The sequence below is a fragment of the Syngnathoides biaculeatus genome, chromosome 16 (assembly GCF_019802595.1).
Source record: "Syngnathoides biaculeatus isolate LvHL_M chromosome 16, ASM1980259v1, whole genome shotgun sequence".
In the NCBI taxonomy this organism is placed as follows: domain Eukaryota; kingdom Metazoa; phylum Chordata; class Actinopteri; order Syngnathiformes; family Syngnathidae; genus Syngnathoides; species Syngnathoides biaculeatus.
The window spans coordinates 15,859,016-15,880,678 of NC_084655.1; the positions used below are offsets into that span (position 1 = coordinate 15,859,016).

Sequence of the window (21,663 nt, forward strand, 5' to 3'; positions counted from 1 at the left end):
GGAGAATTAATAAAAGAATGTCCATTTGGTTTTATTTTAGTATGTGTTTACTATGTCTTAGTTTTGGAATTACTGAGATGCTTGATTCATAATATAGTTTCCCCATTTTCTTTGTTCTTTCTTTTTCCCAATTTTCTTTTTCTTCAATGTTCTCCCCATGCCTGAGAGGGTTTTCCCCGGGCACTCGGGTTTCCTCCCACATCCCAAAAACATGCAGCATTAATCGGACACTCTCAATTGCCCGTAGGCGTGATTGTGAGTGCGGCTGTTTGTCTCCTTGTGCCCTGCGATTGGCTGACAACCAGCTCAGGGTGTACCCCGCCTCCTGCCCGTTGACAGCTGGGATAGGCTCCACCACTCCCCACGACCCTCGTGAGGATAAGCGGAAAAGAAAATTGATGGATGGATGGATGCATGGATGGATGGATGGATGGATGGATGGATGGATGGATGGATTATTATTATTATTATTGACCTGCACCTGTTAAATTGTTTATCAATATTGAGGAAGTCAAGACTTGTTCTATTCAATTATTTAGTTCAATTTCCGTGAGAGAGGAAGTGACATTTAATTTTAGTTTGCATTGGTCTTGTTATAAATGAAAATAACATTTTGTTCTGAATATTATAGTATTACTGGACATCCTTGATGAATTTAATTTTACTCATTAAGATTTTTATTTGCGTACCTTGGTCGAGGCCAAGAGAATACTTTGCTGTCCCCGATTGCGTACCCCTGCTTATACCCTAGTAAACTCAAAAGTGGTAATTTATTTTTGGATGCTCATTATATTGTATTAGAATGTAAATGGACGAATGAGCGGCATTAACTGCACTGTATAAAAAAAAGGCGCATTATGACGTTCAATCCATTTTCCTGTATTACTTTACTGCCACATCAAATATGGCCGACGCACCGACGTACGAAGCAACGGGCAACCCGCTTAATGCGGTATGGTTCGTGGTTGCTCCATCCAAAGGTGTTCCCCCTTCCCTCCCCCCGTGATGTGGCGGTGTTTCTGGCAAACCGCCGGAGGAACGCAGACACCACTAATGAAATCGGCAGGAAAGCGGTGCTGACTGACAATACGAACCGAGCCGACTGAAAACGAGGAATCCGAATATTCTGTAAACGCTAAAGAATCCGCTTGCTAACTCGCACTAGCCGAAGCAGGTTGTTGTCACCAGCTAACATTAGCACCAAAGAGTGCTATGGCATAGTCGAGCTAGCAAGTGCCGTTCGGCCGATGTTACTGTCGGGCTAACTCGTGAAGCTTTAGTATCTCCTATGAAAATCTCGTTGTCCGTGCAAACATGTCCACCACTTCTTTGGATAAAGAACTCCAGGAGCGACTGAGGGAGGCGTCCGCCATCGGGGACATTGACGAAGTGCGGACATTAGTAGAGAGCGGAGTAAACGTCAATTCCCAAAACGAAATCAATGGATGGTAAGTTTGAGCCTAAAGCATAACGATAAGTGGAGTCTTCCCGACGGGAATGTGTTTGCCATTACTCGTCCAAGAAGTTGCTTGGTGAGTTGCATGTGTTTGGTTTGACGTGTGAGATCCTATTAAGCAAATCACAGCTTAATCTTTAGGAGCTATACCTGTCGGAAATCCTTTTAGTGGATAATTTGGGATGTCATGCAAAACAAATTAAAACAAAACCTCGCTGAGCAAACAAGATACAAGTGTAAAACTTTCCCTAATCACGGGCACGACTTATTTATAGCCATTTGTAATAATTATATATCCCAATACTAAAGTAAAATCAATCTATGCTTGTATTTGATGTTTTTACCTTTTGTTTTTGTCTTTAATCCCACCAGGACTTGCCTGCATTGGGCATGCAAGCGGAACCATAAACAGATTGTGTCCTACTTACTTCATAGTGGGGCGGACAAAGACATCCTCACAGCTAAGGATGAGCTGGCCTCACAGCTCACATCCAAACCGGACATCAAACGACTTTTAGGAGGTAAACAGCAGTCACTTCATCATTTTTTCTGCTTCATAACTTTTATTTTTTTATCGTCTTTAAATCTGGTAGATAAAGACCAATGGACATGAACAAAAGATTGCTTATGTTTCCAGTAAGCTTGTGCAGTATTTATTTTGTCAGAATAGAATCAATTTGACTGTCTCTTATTTCATGGAATAACTTAATGTAGACATGACAGTAACGCTACCTTCAACGTGTGAACAGAATTTTAACATGGAGGAACTTAGTTTTATGCCCCCCCCCTTTTTTTTTTTTTTTTATTTAACTTTACAGTTGAAGTGGACGACGATGTGCCTGAAGTCAAGGAGCATGAGTTGACAATCATCCCCAACTATTTGGCCAACCCCGCCTTTTTATACTCAAAGATCGATAAAAAGATGGATTTCCTGCTTTCTCAGCAACGCGCACAAAACGGATCCGTGGAACACCCAGAGTACGCAGACAGCAGTTCAGCCCCGCATTCTCCCACCCAGCACTTTCAGATGCCGCAGAATTTGGCCTCCGATGACCTCGTTCCACCTGCCAGCCCCATCGCTCAGAACCAAGTCCAGGCCAGGGAATTTGTTCCGTTGACGGAGCAAAATGGCGTGGCGACGGGCCTGGCCCCGTCTCACAACCACGCCGTTGTAAACTGCACGGTTCCCGTGAATCTGTCAGTCGAGTCGCACCTTGTCAACCATGCGATGCCGCACAATGGATCCGTGTGCTCGCCTCCTTTGGCCTCCCCCAGCCCAGGTATAGCTTGCAGCAGCGGCAGTCAGGTTCAGGCTGCAGCTAACCCGACTGTGAGCAGGCAGCAGTCTGTCCCGCAGCAGATTGGCAGCAGTCAGTCCGGCGGATCCTTGCCACCCTTCCAGCCGTTTTTCTTCACAAGCACCTTCCCTGTCAATGTGCAAGGTAAGACTAAAGTCTTTTGAAGCCTTTACAAAAATGTGTCATCTCTGCTTTTTTTCTGAAGCAGTTTGTTCCAGGTCTATATATTAACTATCCCATGTCGGGAGCCGTGCGGCGCTCATAAGTAATTAATCGACAATGTACTTTTGGTACAATCGTGGTACTGTAGAGCTATGATTCCCGACCACTGTGGCACAGAGTATTAATGTGGTATGAGAGATCATCAGGTTTTGTGACATTTTTTGGGGTGGCTCTTCAGATATGTATTTCTCATGCCAAATATGTGCATTGGCTGAGTAAAGGCTGGATATCAGTGTAGCTGAAAGCAGTGTAGTCGTTAATTACCGTAATTTCCGGCCTACAAACCGCGACTTTTTTCCACACGCTTTCAATCCTGTGGTTTATACGGTGATGAGGTAATTTGTGCGTTTTTTTTCTAACGGCCCGAAGGGGGGTGCTCGAGCTGAAAAGGTCAGAATGAGACCGGTGCAATATATGTGCCGAGGAAGTGACTTTTACCGGTCCGGCCCTGTTAGCGCTGTCGTGTCACAGTGATTTTTACCAGTATGTTTTTTTTTGTTTTGTTTTTTTTTACCGGCCCTGCTACCAGCGGCATTAGCATTAGCACGCCGGTGCTAGTGTTAGCGTTAGTGCAGTGGCGCTCGCGTTAAACTGTCTGTGTACCGTCTTTCTTTGTAAATATCTCGTGTTTCAATGTTGGTTTCAATGTGGGCACTTGCGGCTTTTACACGGCTGTGGCCTATGTATGTACCAAATCGTATTTCCTTTTCAAATATACTGTGTGAGGCTTATAACCAGGGAATTATGGTATATTGTTGAATTTTTAATGAAGATGAGTTAACTCAAACATGGAAGTCGTTTGGGAAAGAGTGCGTTAGCGCAGCGCTAGTGTTAAAGCCTTTCTGTGTACCGTCTTTCTTCATAAATATCTCGTGTTTGAATGTGGGTATCAATGTGGACACATCATGGCGACAAATATAGAAATACATCAATATCCACTTCTTGACTTATTTCATGCAAAACATTTATTTTTGGGGGTTCATTTTTGACAGAGGATTAGCTTTAAGTGGCTGTAAGATGTACAGGGTTTACTGTTGTATGAACATGTAGATAATTATGACATTGGTTACTTGGTGTTGGCAGTGGGTAGTCTGTCACTTGAATTAGAATAGCATGACTCTCCCAAATCTTACCCCGATGAACCCACCTCTGCCTTGAATCTCACAGTAGAATTAGTACTTAAGGTGCGTATCCAGAACCCTAACGCCCGTGAGAACGACTTCATCGAGGTGGAGCTGGACCGCCAGGAGCTCACCTATCGTGCACTGCTGAGGGTCTGCTGCCGCGAGTTGGAGATCAGTCCCGAGCACGTGGAGAAGATCCGTAAGCTGCCAAACACCATGATAAGGAAGGTAAGATGCACTTGAATTCAACCTGTTCCTCTTTAATTTTTTGTTTATTGTATGAGGCAAATATGACCGTTTTTTTTTTTGTATTTGGCAGCAATAAAAATACCTTCAGAGCATTCTTTTACCTTGAAATGTGATGACTTGTCCTTAAGTGAATCAAAATAGACATACAAATATTTTTAAAATGTTATTCTTTTGTATATTTTTGTGCCACACAAAGTGTGTCAAGTAAGACTGATATAGTCCTACGAAAATAGATTTTACATTTACCTTTATATCACGCTAAAAATTGAGACTCTTGAAACTGTTAATGCCATAAATGTGTGTACTTTGGGGCGTTGGTGACTGTTTGAAAGAGTTTTAAACAGTCCTTAGAAGGTTCCCATAAGAAACAAAACCATTGATTTTTGGAGGTTGATGGGTGACTAAAGAAACGAGGAGTAAAACAGCACAATTATTATGATTATTATTATAAACAAAATGAACAGGAGTCCCAAAGTGGAAACAGTTGAGAGTTGCACCTACGATATCAAATGCAGTAGTTTACTTTAAAGTGCTGTCAGCAGACTACAGTAATTTCCGGCCTATTAGCTACGACTTTTTTCACACGCTTTCAACCCTGCGGTTTATGCGATGATGCGGCTAATTTGTGCATTTTTTGTAACGGCCGCAAGGGGGCACTCATGAAAAAGTAAGAATTAGACCGGTGGAATGTATGTGCCAAGGAAGTGACTTTTACCGGTCCAGCCCTGTTACCGCTAGTGTGTTACTGCCGTGTCTCAGTGATTTTTACCGGTATGTTTTTTTTTTTTGTTGTTTTTTTTTTTTTTTTACCTGCCCTGTTAGCGCGGTGTTAGCGTTAAACTCTCTCTGTACCGACGTTCTTTCTAAATATCTCATGTTTCGATGTGGGTACTTGCGGCTTTTACACAGCTGCGGCGTATGTATGTAGCAAATGGTATTTCCTTTACAAATGTACTGGGTGAGCCTTATAACCAGGTGCGCTCTGTAGGCCGGGAATTACGGTATATATTTTAAAAATTTCCGTGGTTCATATATTGATATAGACAATTATGTGTGCATGGAAAACTACATTATGTGAGGGTTATTAATTTCTTGATGCTGTTGATGCATTCAGGGAGTGCAGGAACAAGTAGAGATGTGCTGCTTTGCGTGCGTCGTGCCCGCTATATCCGATGACTGGTCACATAGGGAACGGGATCTCCCTCTTTTGTCCAGGACAAAGATGTCGCCCGGCTGCAGGACTTTCAGGAGCTGGAGGTGGTGCTGGAGAAATCCGAGGGCCTATCCCTGCTCTCCGGAACGGGGACCCTGACTGACAGACCCTGCTACAACATGAAGGCCTCCCGCCTCACCTACTAGCGCGCACCCGTTTTTCCCTGCTTCTCACAGCCTTCTGTAGCCACCCTCCAGCGGCCGCTAACCAGTACCAGTTGCCTGCCAGATCCCTTGTCGAGCTTCGCTCAGCTTGTTCTTAGCGGGATTTCATCTTTCAAGTTCTCGAGCTCTTTGTCCTCCCTCCGGGCCTTTTTGCTGCTTCAGTGTTCCCAACTAGTTCCGAGAGGTTACTGATGCATGGTGTCTTGGATAATGAGAGAAAATATTCGGGCCTCCCCTCTCTCCACCGCCACCCAGCGCACCTTGTGCCAAGACTCCAAGGGAATGACGAGGGGGTCGCGCCGGGGACATTAGCTTGTCTTCCTGAGGTTTCTGCAATAGCCTTATATGGACACGTGTGAGACACAATGTCACACGCCAGTTGCGTAACCGTAATAGATCAGCGCCGCAGAACAGAGCGAGTACAACGTACTTTCAGTGACGGTAACATGTTCCAGCTTGCTTACACACCTTTTTAAATGCCGTCGCTTCACCCGCGGTGTCTTTGCTACAAGAGGGGACTTGCTTTAATCGTCGGACCGTTTGGGCCGACCGTTTTAACGTCTGTCCGCACCCGTTCCAACGTGATGGAGATGAAGAACACTGGAAAAAGAAAAAATTGAGTTTTCGTCGTTTTCCCAGTGTACCAATTCAAAGTCTTTTAGATTCCCAAATACCTCAACATCTCTGAAGTATTCATATTTTAATTGTATTAACAAGGCCAGAGCAAACATTTTGCTTTACGTTAACAAGACTCCGAGCTAATTTTAAGTTGCGTTTAAGGTTCCCGTCTACATCCACAAGTTCTAACTTCTGCTGAAAGATATGATGGATTGTTCTTGTGACAACGCTAATCTGCTGATCAGCAAACGGCGGAGCATCACAAAGGAATGACGCTAAACAAGTTAGCTTCCTACAAAATGGAGAGAAATGAAAAATGCTCCTGCTCTTTCTCCCGTCGGTTAATTTAATAACCAGCCACGACGGGGAGGGGGGGGGTGCTAGGTTGCCTCCGTTCCGGCCGACCTTTTCAATGCCAGTGTTTTCTATTTTATTTTTCCTGATCGTAGCTTTATTAGATGACAAACGTATTCGAACTGATCTAAAACTGCACTGACAAGATGACTACTTGTCGTAAATTGTTGTGTGATGAGATGTTAATGGGCCTTAAGTCATGGAAATATGAATGCTGCGTTCACTGTCGTGTTCCGTTCACGCTGGGGGCTCATTTCTTCACAGCTGCGCCATAGACGAAGCCACATTGTACATTCTACAATCAAAATATTTCTTACCCAGTGCTGCTTACTTAAAAAAAAAAATGTATACCCGAAGCTCTTACTTTATGATGGATATTTTGTATTACTAAGCATCGTTTAGGTGTTTTTTTTTTCGTTTTTTTTTTTTTTTAACCGGGTAGACCTGTTGTGTTTGTGTCGAAGCATTAATGTCGGAAGCTGAAGTTCAAAGTACGGCGTGGGCGTCGAAAGAAACTTCAACGTGAAGTAAAAATGTGACTGTACGTGAGCAAGGCGGTAGTTTGTTGGTAGACAGGGTGAGGGCCTCGTGTTCAAAGTGGGTTCATGGCTCGTGTTGCGATTCTGTGAAAAGGAGAAAAACTAACAATATTTGCAGGTTTATTGTTGTAGAGTTAAAGCGGAATAGAGTTTGACTTAACCTATGCATCCAGACAGAGTCTGATATTTTTATAAAAGATGTGTCCTGTGTACTTGCAGACATAATCGTAGGCACTATTGAAGCTGTGTGTTTCGTTCTGGAGACCTGTCCGTGTTCTTTGATAAAGCATGAAGAATGACTTCGTCTTCGCTGTCTCCTTCCAAACTATCCTTGTTGTTAATATTGGGCGTCATATGCAGCAGTTATGATAGTTTCCTAATTCCACAATACAGTCTGTAGTTAAAATGCAACAATATAAACACTAGGGGGAGGTAAAGTGATGCTTTTTTTTTTTTTTTTTTTAATCTGGTACATTCACAGTCGAGTATGAGCAGTGAGAAGACGAACCTGTATTAGTCTTGCAGTAGTCTGCATCCATCCATTCCTTTGGCGCTTATCCTCACGAGGGCCGCGGGGCATGTCAACGGGCAGGAGGCAGGTTACACCCTGAACTGGTTGCCAGCCAATTGCAGGGTACATAGAGACAGTCACACTCGCAATCACACCTACGGGCAATTTAGAGTGGCCAATTAATGTTGCATGTTTTTGGGAGGTGGGAGGAAACCCACGCAGGCACGGGGAGAACATGCAAACTCAACACAGGCGGGTCCGTGATTGAACCCGAGACCTCAGAAACCCACCGTGCCGCCAATAGTCTGTATAAAGCGTAAAATCTACAAATGACTGAACTGAAATCGATTGATAAGTGGTCATTTATCTTTAAAAACAATAATAATAATCCTATTTTGCTCAATTTAGCTAGCTAACCATTATTCCATTCCCCTGTTAGATCTGCTAAGAACATCTTTCCATGTTGTATAATAGCAATAACTATTAAGCTAGGCTAGTGTGTAGTCATGATTTTGGGTGGAATTATTATGTTAGAAAACAATGCACGATATCATCAAGGGCTATGACAATTACAATAACTTGGAAAGAATGCTAATCAAGATGATACTGTATTTCTGCAATGAAAAAGAATAATGGAAGTGTGCATTTTGACAAATGGAAAAAAAAACAGTAAAGCTATTATTAACTATAATAAAAATAAATTATAATATATATATAATAAAATAATTTTGCTTAATAATAAAAAAAAGTGGGAGTCATCTCTTTGAAAAGCAACTTTTTTTCATCCATCCAGCTGTATATTCCCGAATCCGGTTTGCATAACAAGTCGCCGCAGTACATTTTGTTATGCCTTTTGTTATGTTCCCTTCCTGATATAAAGAACATAAACAACCGCTCAGCCGCGGCGGTACGCTTCCGCCTTGCACGTCTGTGACGCCTCCTGTATGAACGAATACAACGTCCGAGTCCCATGTGGAGAGCAGATGTTCAGGCAGAGCAAACCAAGGAGCACAAATATTGCGTAATCGTAGCGCAACGGATAAAGGCTTCCTATGATTTACGCTCAACATTTGAAGAGTTGCATTTACTTGATGCTCTTACTAATACTGTACAATAATGGTCACTTTAAAGCAAAGGCTTTCAAACTGGGGGGTGCGAACCTTGGGGGGGGGGGGCCGCAGGGTGACCATCAACTATCATGAAACTTCATTATTAAGTTACACGCAGCTGCTGCTGTTCATGATTTTGTTGATTCCCAAGGAAGAAAGTTTGCAAGCGCACGCAGACACTTTGAAAACATGGATTTTGTGTTTTTAAAAAAGAAAAATAGCAATGTATTGTGAAATAATAATGAAAACAATAATTGGTGGCACGGTGGGTCAGCTGGTAAAGCGTTGGCACCACAGTTCTGAGGACCTGGGTTCGATCCCGGCCTCCCCTGTATAGAGTTTGCATGTTCTCCCCGTGCCTGCGTGGGTTTTCTCCAGGCACTCTGGTTTCCTCCTATATCCCAAAAACATGCAACATTAATTGGACACTCTAAATTGCCCCTAGGTGTGATTGTGAGTGTGGCTGTTTGTCTCAATGTGCCCTGCAATTGGTTGCAAACAAGTTCAGGGTGTACCCTGCCTTCTGGCCGTTGACAGCTGGGATAGGCTCCAGCACTCCCCGTGACCCTCGTGAGGATAGGCGGAGAAGAAAATGGATGGATGGACAACAACAATAATAATAATTACAGACATGGGCCCCAGGAGGTGCTCAAGCATGGGTAAGTACCCTTTTTCCTGCACTTTCCTGCAGCCCACTCTTTCTTCATTCATCCACTTTCTTCCACTTATGCGAGGTCAAAACCAGGGGGGCAGCAGCTTGAGCAGGGCATCCCAGACTTTTCCTCTCTGCAGCCACTTGGTCCAATTCTTCTCGTGGCCTTCTCGCCGGTGTGTCCTGAGTCATCATGATCAATATTTTTAAAAAGTAAATAAGACGTTATCCTCTTTATCATCAAGTATTTTGATTTTTCAGGAGCATTCACTTGATTCCATGTGAATTGTGTAAATATGCTCCTGGCTAAATTTATTGGGGGTTATTCAGAAACATTTTAAACGTTTCCGTGGTGTGTGCAGATCCCCTTTTAAAATTGATCTTGAATTTTGAATCTGCATTACCTGAGTTGTTTATATTCACTTTTTTTTTTTTTATTTGAGCTGTAGAGTTTGTATCTTAGTGGAAAATACAGGTTTCTAAATTATTCATTCCTGGTCCTATTTTTGTATAACACCATAATCTGCCACTTGAACAGGGATGTGGGGAGTTTTTATAGCCACTCCAGCGTTCCTTCATCTCCATTGCTAATAGTTGTATTATTGACGGTGTTGACTGAACCATAGTTAAATATATCATAATGTTTTTCTGAATCACGTGTAAAATACTGCCGATGGGTGCCCTTATTTTGGCTTGAGTGCCTGCCCCCCATACACGTGCCTGGGTCTCACCATAACTTGCTAACATTTCGTCGGGTGCAAACGCTTCTGCACGTCTGTCTGTCGTGTTTTGTCTAGACCTGTAATGAGGAATCAGCTTAGGGCTGTGGTCGGACGTGGCCTTCTCCTTTGTTCTCGAGTGGGACATTCATAATGAGCTTAGTATTAACAGCCCGGCATTGTTTTAAAAGCAGCTCTACCAGTTCCCATGCTTGCACTGTCGACAGCGGAAACACCTCCGTTTACGCAGTAAGCCCTAAGAGTATTTTAAGAATGGAGACAGAAGATATTCCTCAGAGGTACTTTACTCAGCTTTCTTGCTGCGCTTGGACTATGACCTTTATTATTTGTGGATCTCGCCAGTACGTTCTAAGCTCCGTATAGTAAAGCTGTGCACAACCTCATTTGAGATATCACCTCTGCTTTTGTTACAAGATCAGAAATAGAATAAATGTTCAAGTATTGTGGGCCCATAATGGGAAAAATATAAGCGCAAGTACAGTGGAGGAAGAATTCGGTCGAAGGCAAAGGCTCACATCTTTGTCCATTTGTCGTTCACTTCTGATTCTTTCTTCATCTTCCTTCACTTTTTAAATAACCTTTTGTAGTGCAAATTCCTGTGCATTAGAAAATCTGAAATGGAAAATTGTTGATCTGGTCGGTCTGAAACATTTTTTTTTTTAATCAGCCCGCAAAGCGTAATGTACCTTTTGCATGACAATATCCCCTGTGTGTAAAACCAATCTTTGGAGCGTTTTAGACATTTGTATTTACAGTGAGAAAATAACTATTTGAACACGCTGCTATATTGCAAATTCTCCCACTTAGAAATCATGGAGGGGTCTGAAATTTTCATCGTAGGTGCATGTCCACTGTGAGAGAAATGATCTAAAAAGAAAAATCCAGAAATCACGATATGTGATTTTTCAACGATTTATTTGTATGATACAGCTGCAAATAAGTTTTGGAATACCTGTCTATCAGCTAGAATTCTGACCTTCAGAGACCTGTTAGTCTACCTTTAAAAGTCTACTTCCACTCCATGTATTATCCTGAATCAGATGCCCCTGTGTGAGGTTGTTAGCTGCATAAAGACACCTGTTTACCCCATACAATCAGTAAGATTCAAACTTGTAACATGGCCAAGACCAAAGAGCTGTCCAAAGACACCAGAGACAAAATTGTACAACTCCACAAGGATGGAAAGGGCTACGGAGAAATTGCCAATCAGCTTCTTGAAAAAAGGTCCACTCTTGGAGCAGTCATTCAAAAATGGAAGAAGCTAAACATGACGGATGATCAGATGAGACCAAAATGAAACTTTTTTTGGTCACAATTCCACTAACCGTGTTTGGAGGAAGACGAATGATGAGTTCCATCCCAAGAACACCATCCCTACTGTGAAGCATGGGGGTGGTAGCATCATGCATTGGGGGCTGTTTTTCCTGCACAATGGACAGAACGTCTGGACTGTATTAAGGAGAGGATGACCGCGGCCATGTATTGTGAGATTTGGGGGAAAAACCTCTTTCCCGTAGTCAGAGCATTGAAGATGGGTCGTGGCTGGGTGACAATGACCCAAAGCACACACAGCCAGGAAAACCAAGGAGTGGCTCCGTAAGAAGCATATCAATGTTCTGGTGTGGCCTAGCCAGTCTCCAGACCTAAACCAAATGGAATACCTTTGGAGGGAGCTGAAACTCAGTCTTTCTCAGCGACAGCCCAGAAACCTATCTGATCTAGAGAAGATCTGTGTGAAGGAGTGGGCCAAAATTCCTCCCGCAGTGTGCGCAAACCTGATGAACAACTACAGGAAACGTTTGACCTGTGTAATCGCAAACTACGGCTACTGTACCAAATATTAACATTTGTTTTCTCAGGTGTTCAAATACTTATTTGCAGCTGTATAAATAAAATAAATCGTTAAAAAAAATCATACATTGTGCTTTCTGGATTTTTTAATTTTTAGATAATCTCTCTTACAGTGGACAAGCACCTACGATGAAAATTTCAGACCCCTCCATGATTTCAAAGTGGGAGAACTTGCAATATAGCAGGGTGTTCAAATACTTCTTTTCTTACTGTATTGGTGGCTGGCAAGAATTCACTCGAGTAGAAGGTCAAAGTCAAGGTCTGTTTGGAGACAAAATATGTGGCGAGGGCAGAGTTTAGGGCGCTGTGCAGCTCCAGCGCCGGCTATGCTGGGAATGCGAGGTCTTGAAGCCGAAGGTTAGGGTTGCAGGGGTGAGTGTGTAAAGGGGCAAGTGGCTGAGAAGAAGAGAAGTGCCCCCCACTTGAAAACATCGTCACATAATATGCACGTGTTTGTCGGCGTGAGTGCATACCAGATGCAATATTTCATTGCGAGGAAATACTATCATTAGCATCGTGAGGTGTAATGTTTGACTGTTTATCTGAAGATGTGACTAGAGTTCAATGCATGCGTGTGTGTTTGTCTGAAAAGCTCCTAGACCGCAACCAGACCAAGACTACAGGGCCCAACATGGAGCACACTGGGCCTCTTGGGCTCAGCAGGGACCCAGCTGGAGAAGCACAGACTCCATTCACATTCACATCCACACACACCAAGGTTGACATTTAATGTTCCCCTTAAGGCAGGCTGACTTTTGAGGTCAGCAAGCATGATTTAGTTTGTGCGTTGTTCCTAAAACAACTAAAAGACTTGTCACCATTTAGAAAAACAGCAAATTTCTTAGAAGGGAACGAGCCAGCTGTTCACAGAAGGGAATTATTATTATTTTTTTGTTTTGTTTTGTTTAATGCTCACTAGCAGTACTTTCAAACTTCTTGAAGTAATCCCGTGTCAAAAAAAAAATGCCCTTAGTGTGTAATCTGAATTAAGTATAACAAAAGCCTCTATTATTTTTTCTTCTTTGTCTTATTTAATACCAACAAGCGCATGTAAATTAGATTTTATTTTTAAATGCATGATGATACAATGCATTTAAAATTTGCCTTGAAAGACAACACGACAGTTCGTTTGACTGACGATTGACACCATCAACAACATCATTTATCGGGAAAAAGTAGGATTTTTGCACATTTTATTCAGCTTCCTCTGCAATGGTAGATGCCACGTTCACGTTGTGCTGCCGTTCAATGAAGATATTTGAAGGATTAGCACTGGGGGAAAAAAGTGGGTTTGGTGCCATCTTCTGGAGCGAGAAAAGAGTAAATGAGTGAGTCGAGCCGTCTCTGTTACAGTACGGCAACGCAAGGCTATCCCTTGACACATGACATTAAAACATGCAGTGGACGGGTTTAATTAATTCACTCAGATCGTTTTTAAAAGCAGGAAAGTCACATTTGAGAAAAGTAACAGAAGACCATTGCATGCCGCCAGGCTTGATCTAATTTGGTGCACGCTGGGTGCGTTATGATATGCTGCGATGTTTTACCCAATTCGCTGTCTTTTTTCATTCCAATAAAGTAATAACATTTGTAAGGGCGCACACTTTTATATATATATATATATATATATATATATATATATATATATATATATATATATATATATTTTTTTTTTTTTTTTTTTTTTTTTTGGCCACATAGTGTATATGAACATTTGCGTCAATGTACTTCTCGTTCGCATGTTAAGGGTTAAGGCGTCCAAGTGTGCGCGCAGGTGTGTCTCGCCCCTGCCGAGCGCGGAGCAGCCTGCAAAACGTGCCGAATTAACTTGATCCTAACTTTAAGTCAGTCGGCTCTCGGAGCACCAGTGGGAAAGAGGCACACAGCACAGCACAGCACAGCACAGCACCTGATGCGGTTAGATCTTGGGGTGCTTTGCACGCAGCAGCGCTAATCTCTCTGCATGCGATATAAAACGTATATAGTGAGGGAGGGTGAGGGAGCGACTCAGTCCATAGCCTCCGTTTTGCACTAGTGGACAGTTAATTAGGTTCCATACACCACCAAGGACTTTATTATTTCACTTTTCCTCCCGTGGGATTTATTCTTGGTCTCTCCGAAAAGTTTAATCTGCCGCGCTGTTACGCACGCTATGTGGTGGATGCTGTTCCCCCGATGGATTTGGTTTCCTCTGGGACATTTGTACGCTTTTCTGCTCTCTCTGGATGGTGTGGGGCCGATGCCGATGTCCGTGGCCAAAGTGGTGTACTCTCACGCCGGTCTGTGCCCCAATGAGCTCAACCCCAACCTGTGGGTGGATGCCATGAGCACCTGCAGCCGCGAGTGTGAATCTGACCAGGTGGGTTCCACCTACCTATCTATCTATCTATCTATATATCTATCTATATCTATCTATCTATCTATCTATCTATATATCTATCTATCTATCTATCTATCTATCTATCTATCTATCTATCTATCTATCTATCTATCTATAATCTATCTATCTATCTATATATCTATCTATCTATCTATCTATCTATCTATCTATCTATCTATCTATCTATCTATCTATCTATCTATGATGAAAGTGCTCATTTTTTGTTACCAACACTGTCAAATGGGAAAAGGAATGGATCAGTTAATTTGGGTGTTATATAACATGCAGTTTCTGATATATATTGAATTTGATAATTTTTATGGTATTATTATTAATGGGTGGAAATGGAAACAATTCTCACTGTGGTGGTGGGAAGTTAAAATAGCTGTTAATTGTGAAGGGAGCTCGTCGAATTGAAAAGAAAATAGAATATTTTAATCTGTGTGCTGCAACACGTCGGTAGTTACTTGCTTGTCAAGGGTTAAGATTTTACGTGGATATCAGGAAATGTGTGTAAACTGTAATAAACAGCAGGGGGAAAATACAAAAAATTCAAGTTAAAGCAAGCATTGTAGATATGAACCATAAATTTTGTGTCAGACAATGAGCTTTACTTGAGAGATTCGACCGAGTCACATTTCCAGAGTGACATTTTTAGAGCCTTCAATGTAAATGCATGTTTTTGGAATGGGTGGAAAAACACACCCAAAAAAAAAAAAAAATCCATGAAAGCATGAGGAGAACATGCAAACTCCACACTGGTAGGCCTAGACGCTGTGAACCCAGAACCTCCTGACTGTAGCGCTGACAGTCACACTCTGGACACTCCATGATGTGGGTCACTTCGACGTAATACATGATCATGAGGATCTTCAGTATTATGACGTCACTTAATATCTTTTCCTTTAGTAAAGCAGTAAATTGCACATGGCTAAGGAAAGACAAAATTAGAATGTGATGCTTTCTTAGTACTTTAGTCAAAATAAGTCTTAACAAGTCAATGGCTTCAGGTTCAAGTCCAAGTCAAGTTGCTAGTCTTTTTACATATTGTCAAGTTGAGTCATCAAATTCATGACTTGATTCAGACACGACTTCACGTATGTGAGTCGACTCCACGTATGTGACTCAAGTCCACACCTTTGCTTTACCGCTGATTCCAGAGTATAGAGTTCACTTAACTCCTCTTCTTTTATTCAATGCTAACTTCTTCTTCTTTTTCTTTCGGCTTGTCCCGTCAGGGGTCACCACATTGTGTCATCTTTTTCCATCGAAGCCCATCTCGTGCATCCTCGTCCATCCCTTCTCCCTCCCAACATCCATCAACCTTTTCTTTAGTCTTCCTCTCGCTCTTTTGCCTGGCAGCTCCATCCCCAACATCCTTCTACCAATATACTCACTCTCTCACCTCTGGACATCTCCAAACCATCAAAGTCTGCTCTCTCGAAACTTGTCTCCAAAACATCCAACTTTGGCTGTCCCTCCCTCTAATGAGCTCCTTTCTAATCCTATCCATCCTGCTCACTCCAAGCGAGAACCTCAACATCTTCATTTCTGCTACCTCCAGTTCTGCTTCCTGTTGTTTCTTCAGTCCCACCGTCTCTAATCCGTACATCACTGCCGGCCTCACCACTGTTTTATAAACTTTTCCCTTCATCCTAGCAGAGACTCTTCTGTCACATAGAACACCAGACACCTTCCGCCAACTTTTCCATCCTGCTCTTATTTAATGCTAACATACAATGAAAAACACCATAGCGGCGTGGGCTAACAATTAGCATCCATGCGGCAGTGTTTTATGGGTGTCTGAACATAAACATTGCAGCACCACATGTAGACGGGTAATACGACAACATTCGCAGGCTTTAATCTTTATCCTCTGCGAAGAATGACTCATTATCCTGCTGCACAGGAAGAGACGAGAGAGGGTAGAGGGTAAAATATCACTATGAATATCTTATACTGCCCCCAAGACACACCCACCAGAATGAGCAGCACTAGACGAGAAGTGTGACGATTTTTAATTGTATTTAATGATGATATTACTGTATGTGTCGTCTATGTTATTGATGACATCAACAATTAACACACACGATAACGATGGTTTGCAGAAATATTGTTTGTCGTGCTCCTTGTAGGATTGCGAGACGTTTGAGAAGTGCTGCCTCAATGTGTGTGGAAACAAGAGTTGCGTGGCGGCGCGCTACATCGACATCAAGGGCAACAAGGGGCCCATCGGGATGCCCAAAGTGGCCACCTGCGACAAGTTCATGTGCTCCCAGCAAGGCTCCGAGTGCGACATCTGGGACGGGCAGCCCGTTTGTAAGTGCCGGGACCGCTGCGAGCGAGAGCCCCACTTCACGTGCGCGTCTGACGGCATGACTTACTATAACAAGTGTTACATGGACGCGGAGGCGTGCTCCAAGGGGGTGTCTATCTCTGAGGTCACCTGCAGGTAACATGTTAAGTATTTTCAATCTTTTCCGATTGGTTTTTGTGCTTTGCTGAGGTAATGTCCGAAAATGTCAATGGCGAGGGGCTGCGGATGACGTGTTGTATATTTATTTCACCCATCGAATACGGTGTCAGTGTCAGCGAGCAGCGCCATCAGTATTTCAGATAACAGATTGGAATTCAGCTTCAGTTCACAGTGCACAGTACTCACCCGACTCCTCGTAGGTTACACGTGAACATGGACAAACGGACATGATTCATAAGAAAAAGTTGATTTTACAAAATCACTTGGCAGGACAAACATTTGAGTGAATAATGTACAAGGTGTGTCAGAAAGGTTCCTGGAATGACACACCAAAAGATATATTTAAAGGTCCCATTCCATCAATATTCAGTTTTTTCCCAATGTTCTATGCGGAAATTATGCAAGTACCTGCCCACTTCCTGCTTGGTACACGGCCACTCGTCTTGAGAAAAATGGCTTGTGCTCACCTTTGCGTCACCTGCCAACATAAGTTGAGGAAGAAATGGCTTTGATTTATTTTAGTAGAAATTCCCAAGCATTTCAGAATCAGAATGGACTTTTCCGATGGCGACCGTAAGCTTCGCCCCCTTAGCCATGTCCCACAATCTTCCAAAATGGCGACTGAACAGAATAGGTTTGAAGTCGATTCCCTACCGCATATCCCAGATAATATTGCGGTATTTCTTTTGCCAAATGCGCCAGACTTGTCCAAGAGAGTTCTACAGAGAGGTCTCAACGATTTCACGCAAGGATATGTACACGGAATTAAGATTTTGGGCGGAGCAGGACGCAATTTCAGAGTTACAGCGAAACGTTGGCGATCGACGCCAAAAATATTGACACCTCACAAACTTCATATTGAAATCCAACAGGATAAAATAGTGGAATCGCACTGCGCATATAAAGCAGCGTGAGTACTTTTTATTGGAAAGATCAGCAGTAATATCATTGCAGTCTTTACAAGTGAGTGGGTGTATTCATTTGACTTGGCTCAAAATCGAACCCAGTGCTGTCTTAAGAGTCCGATGTGATACAAATGGGCAAATAGACATTTCTCTTGCATGACATCGCGCATGCTAATAATTCAATCAAACTCAGACAATATACTTCTCCCTCACTTACCTTCGAACATACAGCCTTGTGTTTGTTGATATTGTCCACATTTAGTTGTACGTGCGCTCTTCCCCGAGCCTTAATCCATCGTAGACACTTCGTCAACTGTTTTTTAGACTTTGGAAAAAGAATCAACCGGGCCCCTTGTAACGTAGCAGGATATCTTTCATCAGAATTGCACGTTCCCCAAGCGCATCTGAGGGCCATTTTCTTCGTGACATTAACTTTTCCAAGGGCACGCTACTGACAACCAGTATTGCTCGTGGGACAATACGGCGAGAGGGGCGTGTCAAGCCAGGGGTTAAGACAATGCGGCTATCTGATTGGCTATTACTGTACGAGTGATTGACAGGTTGCAGAGGTCCATTATAAACATTTAAACAACTTGTACTTGAATACAAGCAGTGGCAACATGGAGAGAGAAAGTACATGTAAATGTACCTCAAGATCGTTTGGTCTCTCCTAACTGTGTCAAAACAATACTGTGGTTGTCATACTCGGCCCTTCTCTTTATAGATAACTGGTACAGAGTGAAAACAAAATATGAAAAGCTGTGAAATAATAGCTGTAGGATCTCCTCAGGCTATGCAAGTGTACCTCATAAAGTGAGATTATTATATTGCAGTTAGCAGCACAGATTAGTTTTTAACTAATTCGCTGTCTTCCCTTCACCTCTCCTACAGGTATCACCTGACATGGCCGAACACCAGTCCAATGCCACCCGAAACAACTCTCCATCCAACCACGGCTCTTCAGACCACCCAACCAGCTGACGTACAGAACCCCACCATCCACAGCAGCCCCACCCAGCGGTCCGTTTTCGTGGGCGAGACAGCGAGCTTCCTGTGCGAGGTCACCGGCAAGCCGCCGCCGGAGATCACCTGGGAGAAACAACTGAAGGGCAAAGACAACATCGTCATGCGGCCGAACCACGTCCGGGGGAACGTCGTGGTCACCAACATTGGCCAGCTCGTCATTTACAACACGCAGCTTCAAGACGCTGGAATCTATACGTGCACGGCCAAAAACGTGGGAGGAAGCGCGTCTTCTCACTTCCCGTTGGCGGTAATCAAGAGAGAGGCTGAGGGGAAGGAAGCCGAAGGGAATAACACTAACCTGCCCTTCCCGCCTGCAGAGTGCTTGAAACGTCCAGACACCGACAACTGTGGAGAAGAAAGCATAAGCTGGTACTACGAATCCAGCAGGAACAACTGCTTCACCTTCACTTACAGTCAGTGCAATAAGAACCGGAACCATTTCGATAGCTATGACACCTGCATGCTGTCATGCGGGGGGGAGGTGGCGGCTCCTTGTAGCCTGCCCAGCCTTCAGGGGCCATGCAAAACCTACGAACATCGCTGGGCCTACAGCAACGCCCTCAAGAAGTGCCAGTCTTTTGTCTACGGAGGCTGCGGCGGTAACGAGAACAACTTTGAGTCCAAAGAAGCCTGCGAAGGGATGTGCCCCTTTCCCAAGAACCACAATTGCAAAGCGTGCAAGCCTCGAGGCAAGATGGTGGCCAGCTTCTGCAGGAGCGACTTTGTCATCCTGGCACGGGTCACCGAGCTGACGGAGGAGCAGGACTCGGGCCACGCTCTGATGACGGTGGAGGAGATCCTGAAGGACGAGAAGATGGGTCTCAAGTTCTTCGGTAAAGAACCGCTGGAGGTGACTCTCCTGAATATGGACTGGAACTGCCCCTGCCCGAACATCACCGCCGCCGACAGTCAGCTCATCGTCATGGGGGAGGTTCACAACGGGATGGCCGTCCTGCAGCCGGACAGCTTTGTAGGCCCGTCCAGCGCCCGCAAGGTCCGGAAGCTTCGCGAGATTTCCCACAAGAGAAGCTGCGGTGTGTTTGAGTTGCCTGGCACCCAGTCGGGACTCACCGGTACCGGTCTTGCAGAGACTAGTTATAAAAATTGAAGACTGAAAAAAAAAAAAAAAAAAAAAACGGATCAAATCCCAGATATTTTATGAAATTGTTATATACATCATTTTAACGTGTTGTTCTTTATTTGCGGCCTAAAACGGACGTGACGCCTCAGTTTTATCTACCAGAATCAATAAGCTTTTTCGGTTCCTTTCATGTGGACCCGTTTGCAATCCAGGATATGTACGTGAACTACTCTATATTTATTTTCTTATTTCTTATAGAGCAGTGGACACGGTAAACAAACGGACGGAATGTATCGCTCAAGTACACAGAGAACATTTATATATTTTCACGCTATCTGCGATGTATTAGCATCCATTAATACGGAATGAATAAAGATCATTTAGAAGATGTTATGGATAGTGGTGGTTTTTCTCGTAAAGGCGGTTGACGTTCCATCGGAGATTTATGTCTTTTTATTGCGTACAAACTGGGCCTCGTCTGGCCTTCATATCTGAAGCGGGTCACATTCCAGCCCAGCTGTGGAGGCCCGCGGAGCTGTGTGCTGTGTTGTGTCTGGGTTTGGGGCCCTCGCATTGCACACACCCCACCGGCCCTCCATCCTTTGGCCTCGCGCGGCCCCTTTCATGTGCAGGAGGCCGGGGGGTGAAGGGGAAGAGGAGGAGGCGGCGGGGGGGAAAAAAAAAGAGGGACGTCGGGCGATTCGCTCGCTTGGGCCGCATCAAGTGACATGGTAGAAAAGAATGGATCGCGCCAACTCGAGAAGGATATCACGTATGTATTAAGATGGCGTCCTGTTCAATATGTCGCCGAGGAATGAATTTTAGCACATTGTGACGCACCAACAATCCAAACGGGAAACAACATAATCGCCCTCATTCACATCACTGTTTACCCCCTTCCCCCCCTCCGTGGCTTCATGTCCCCCACGCTCGTCCCGTCAGAGCCCCAGCCTTTTGTGACGACCTCTGACCCGCCTAATGAAAAAGAGGCCACCGAGAAAAGCAGGCACTTTCATTAGAGCTGCCGACAAGCGACGAGCTGAGCTGCGCGCTAACCCCTTGATGCGCCGCTCCTCGCGTCAACAGCGCCAAGTTCACATCGAGACCACCGGCTAGGCCCACCCGCCCGCCAGACAGACCATAATAATGAGCCTGACAAGTGCAGACACAGTGCCCTCGGTGACACCGTAGGGAGGAGGAACCTGGACTTTGAAGGTACTTCAGAATACACAATCACCCCCTCTCTTCGTCCTCCCCCCCCCCCAAGCCCCCCACCCCCCACCTCCAAGCCATACATAGCACGCACTGCCATGAACCAAGTGACTACTCATTACTTGTCAACTAAAAATGAAATAAATACATACATGCATGTAGCTATTGTATTGTTAAGTGTTGTTGTTTTCAATCAAGGGTAAAAAAAAAAAAATATACAAACGCATTTGAACTGCAATTTTTAAGGTTGCCCACTAGAAGGCAGGATTTTCTTCGACTAGGAAGATACGTATAAACATATCACTCAATACATTCAATGCACAGCTTCACTTTTATTCCATCCATCCATTTTCTTTGCCGCTTATCCTCACGAGGGAGTGCTGGAGCCTATCCCGGCTGTCAACGGGTAGGAGGCGGGGTACACCCTGAACTGATTGCCAGCCAATAGATACTTTTCATGTGACGTCATGTTTTGTTTACGAC

General features: G+C 43.9%; 2 protein-coding genes across 3 annotated transcripts; both read left to right on the top strand.

Annotated features, from left to right (window-relative positions):
- Nucleotides 1-953: 953 nt before the first annotated feature.
- On the top strand, nt 954-7,536 carry ankrd40 (ankyrin repeat domain 40). Of its 2 annotated transcripts, none has more exons than XM_061847009.1 (5): nt 954-1,448; nt 1,829-1,977; nt 2,275-2,898; nt 4,147-4,328; nt 5,565-7,536. In XM_061847009.1, exons 1-5 carry the CDS (start codon nt 1,315-1,317, stop codon nt 5,706-5,708), a joined length of 1,233 nt encoding a protein of 410 aa, XP_061702993.1. In that variant the 5' UTR covers nt 954-1,314; the 3' UTR covers nt 5,709-7,536. The 2 variants fall into 2 exon arrangements, with proteins under 2 accessions (XP_061702993.1, XP_061702992.1); XM_061847008.1 differs by having other exon boundaries at nt 956-1,448; nt 4,144-4,328.
- Nucleotides 7,537-13,847: 6,311 nt separating this feature from the next.
- wfikkn2a (info WAP, follistatin/kazal, immunoglobulin, kunitz and netrin domain containing 2a) lies at nt 13,848-19,995 on the top strand. Its single transcript, XM_061846466.1, has 3 exons — nt 13,848-14,459; nt 16,616-16,932; nt 18,753-19,995. Exons 1-3 carry the CDS (start codon nt 14,253-14,255, stop codon nt 19,993-19,995), a joined length of 1,767 nt encoding a protein of 588 aa, XP_061702450.1. The 5' UTR covers nt 13,848-14,252.
- Nucleotides 19,996-21,663: the final 1,668 nt, after the last annotated feature.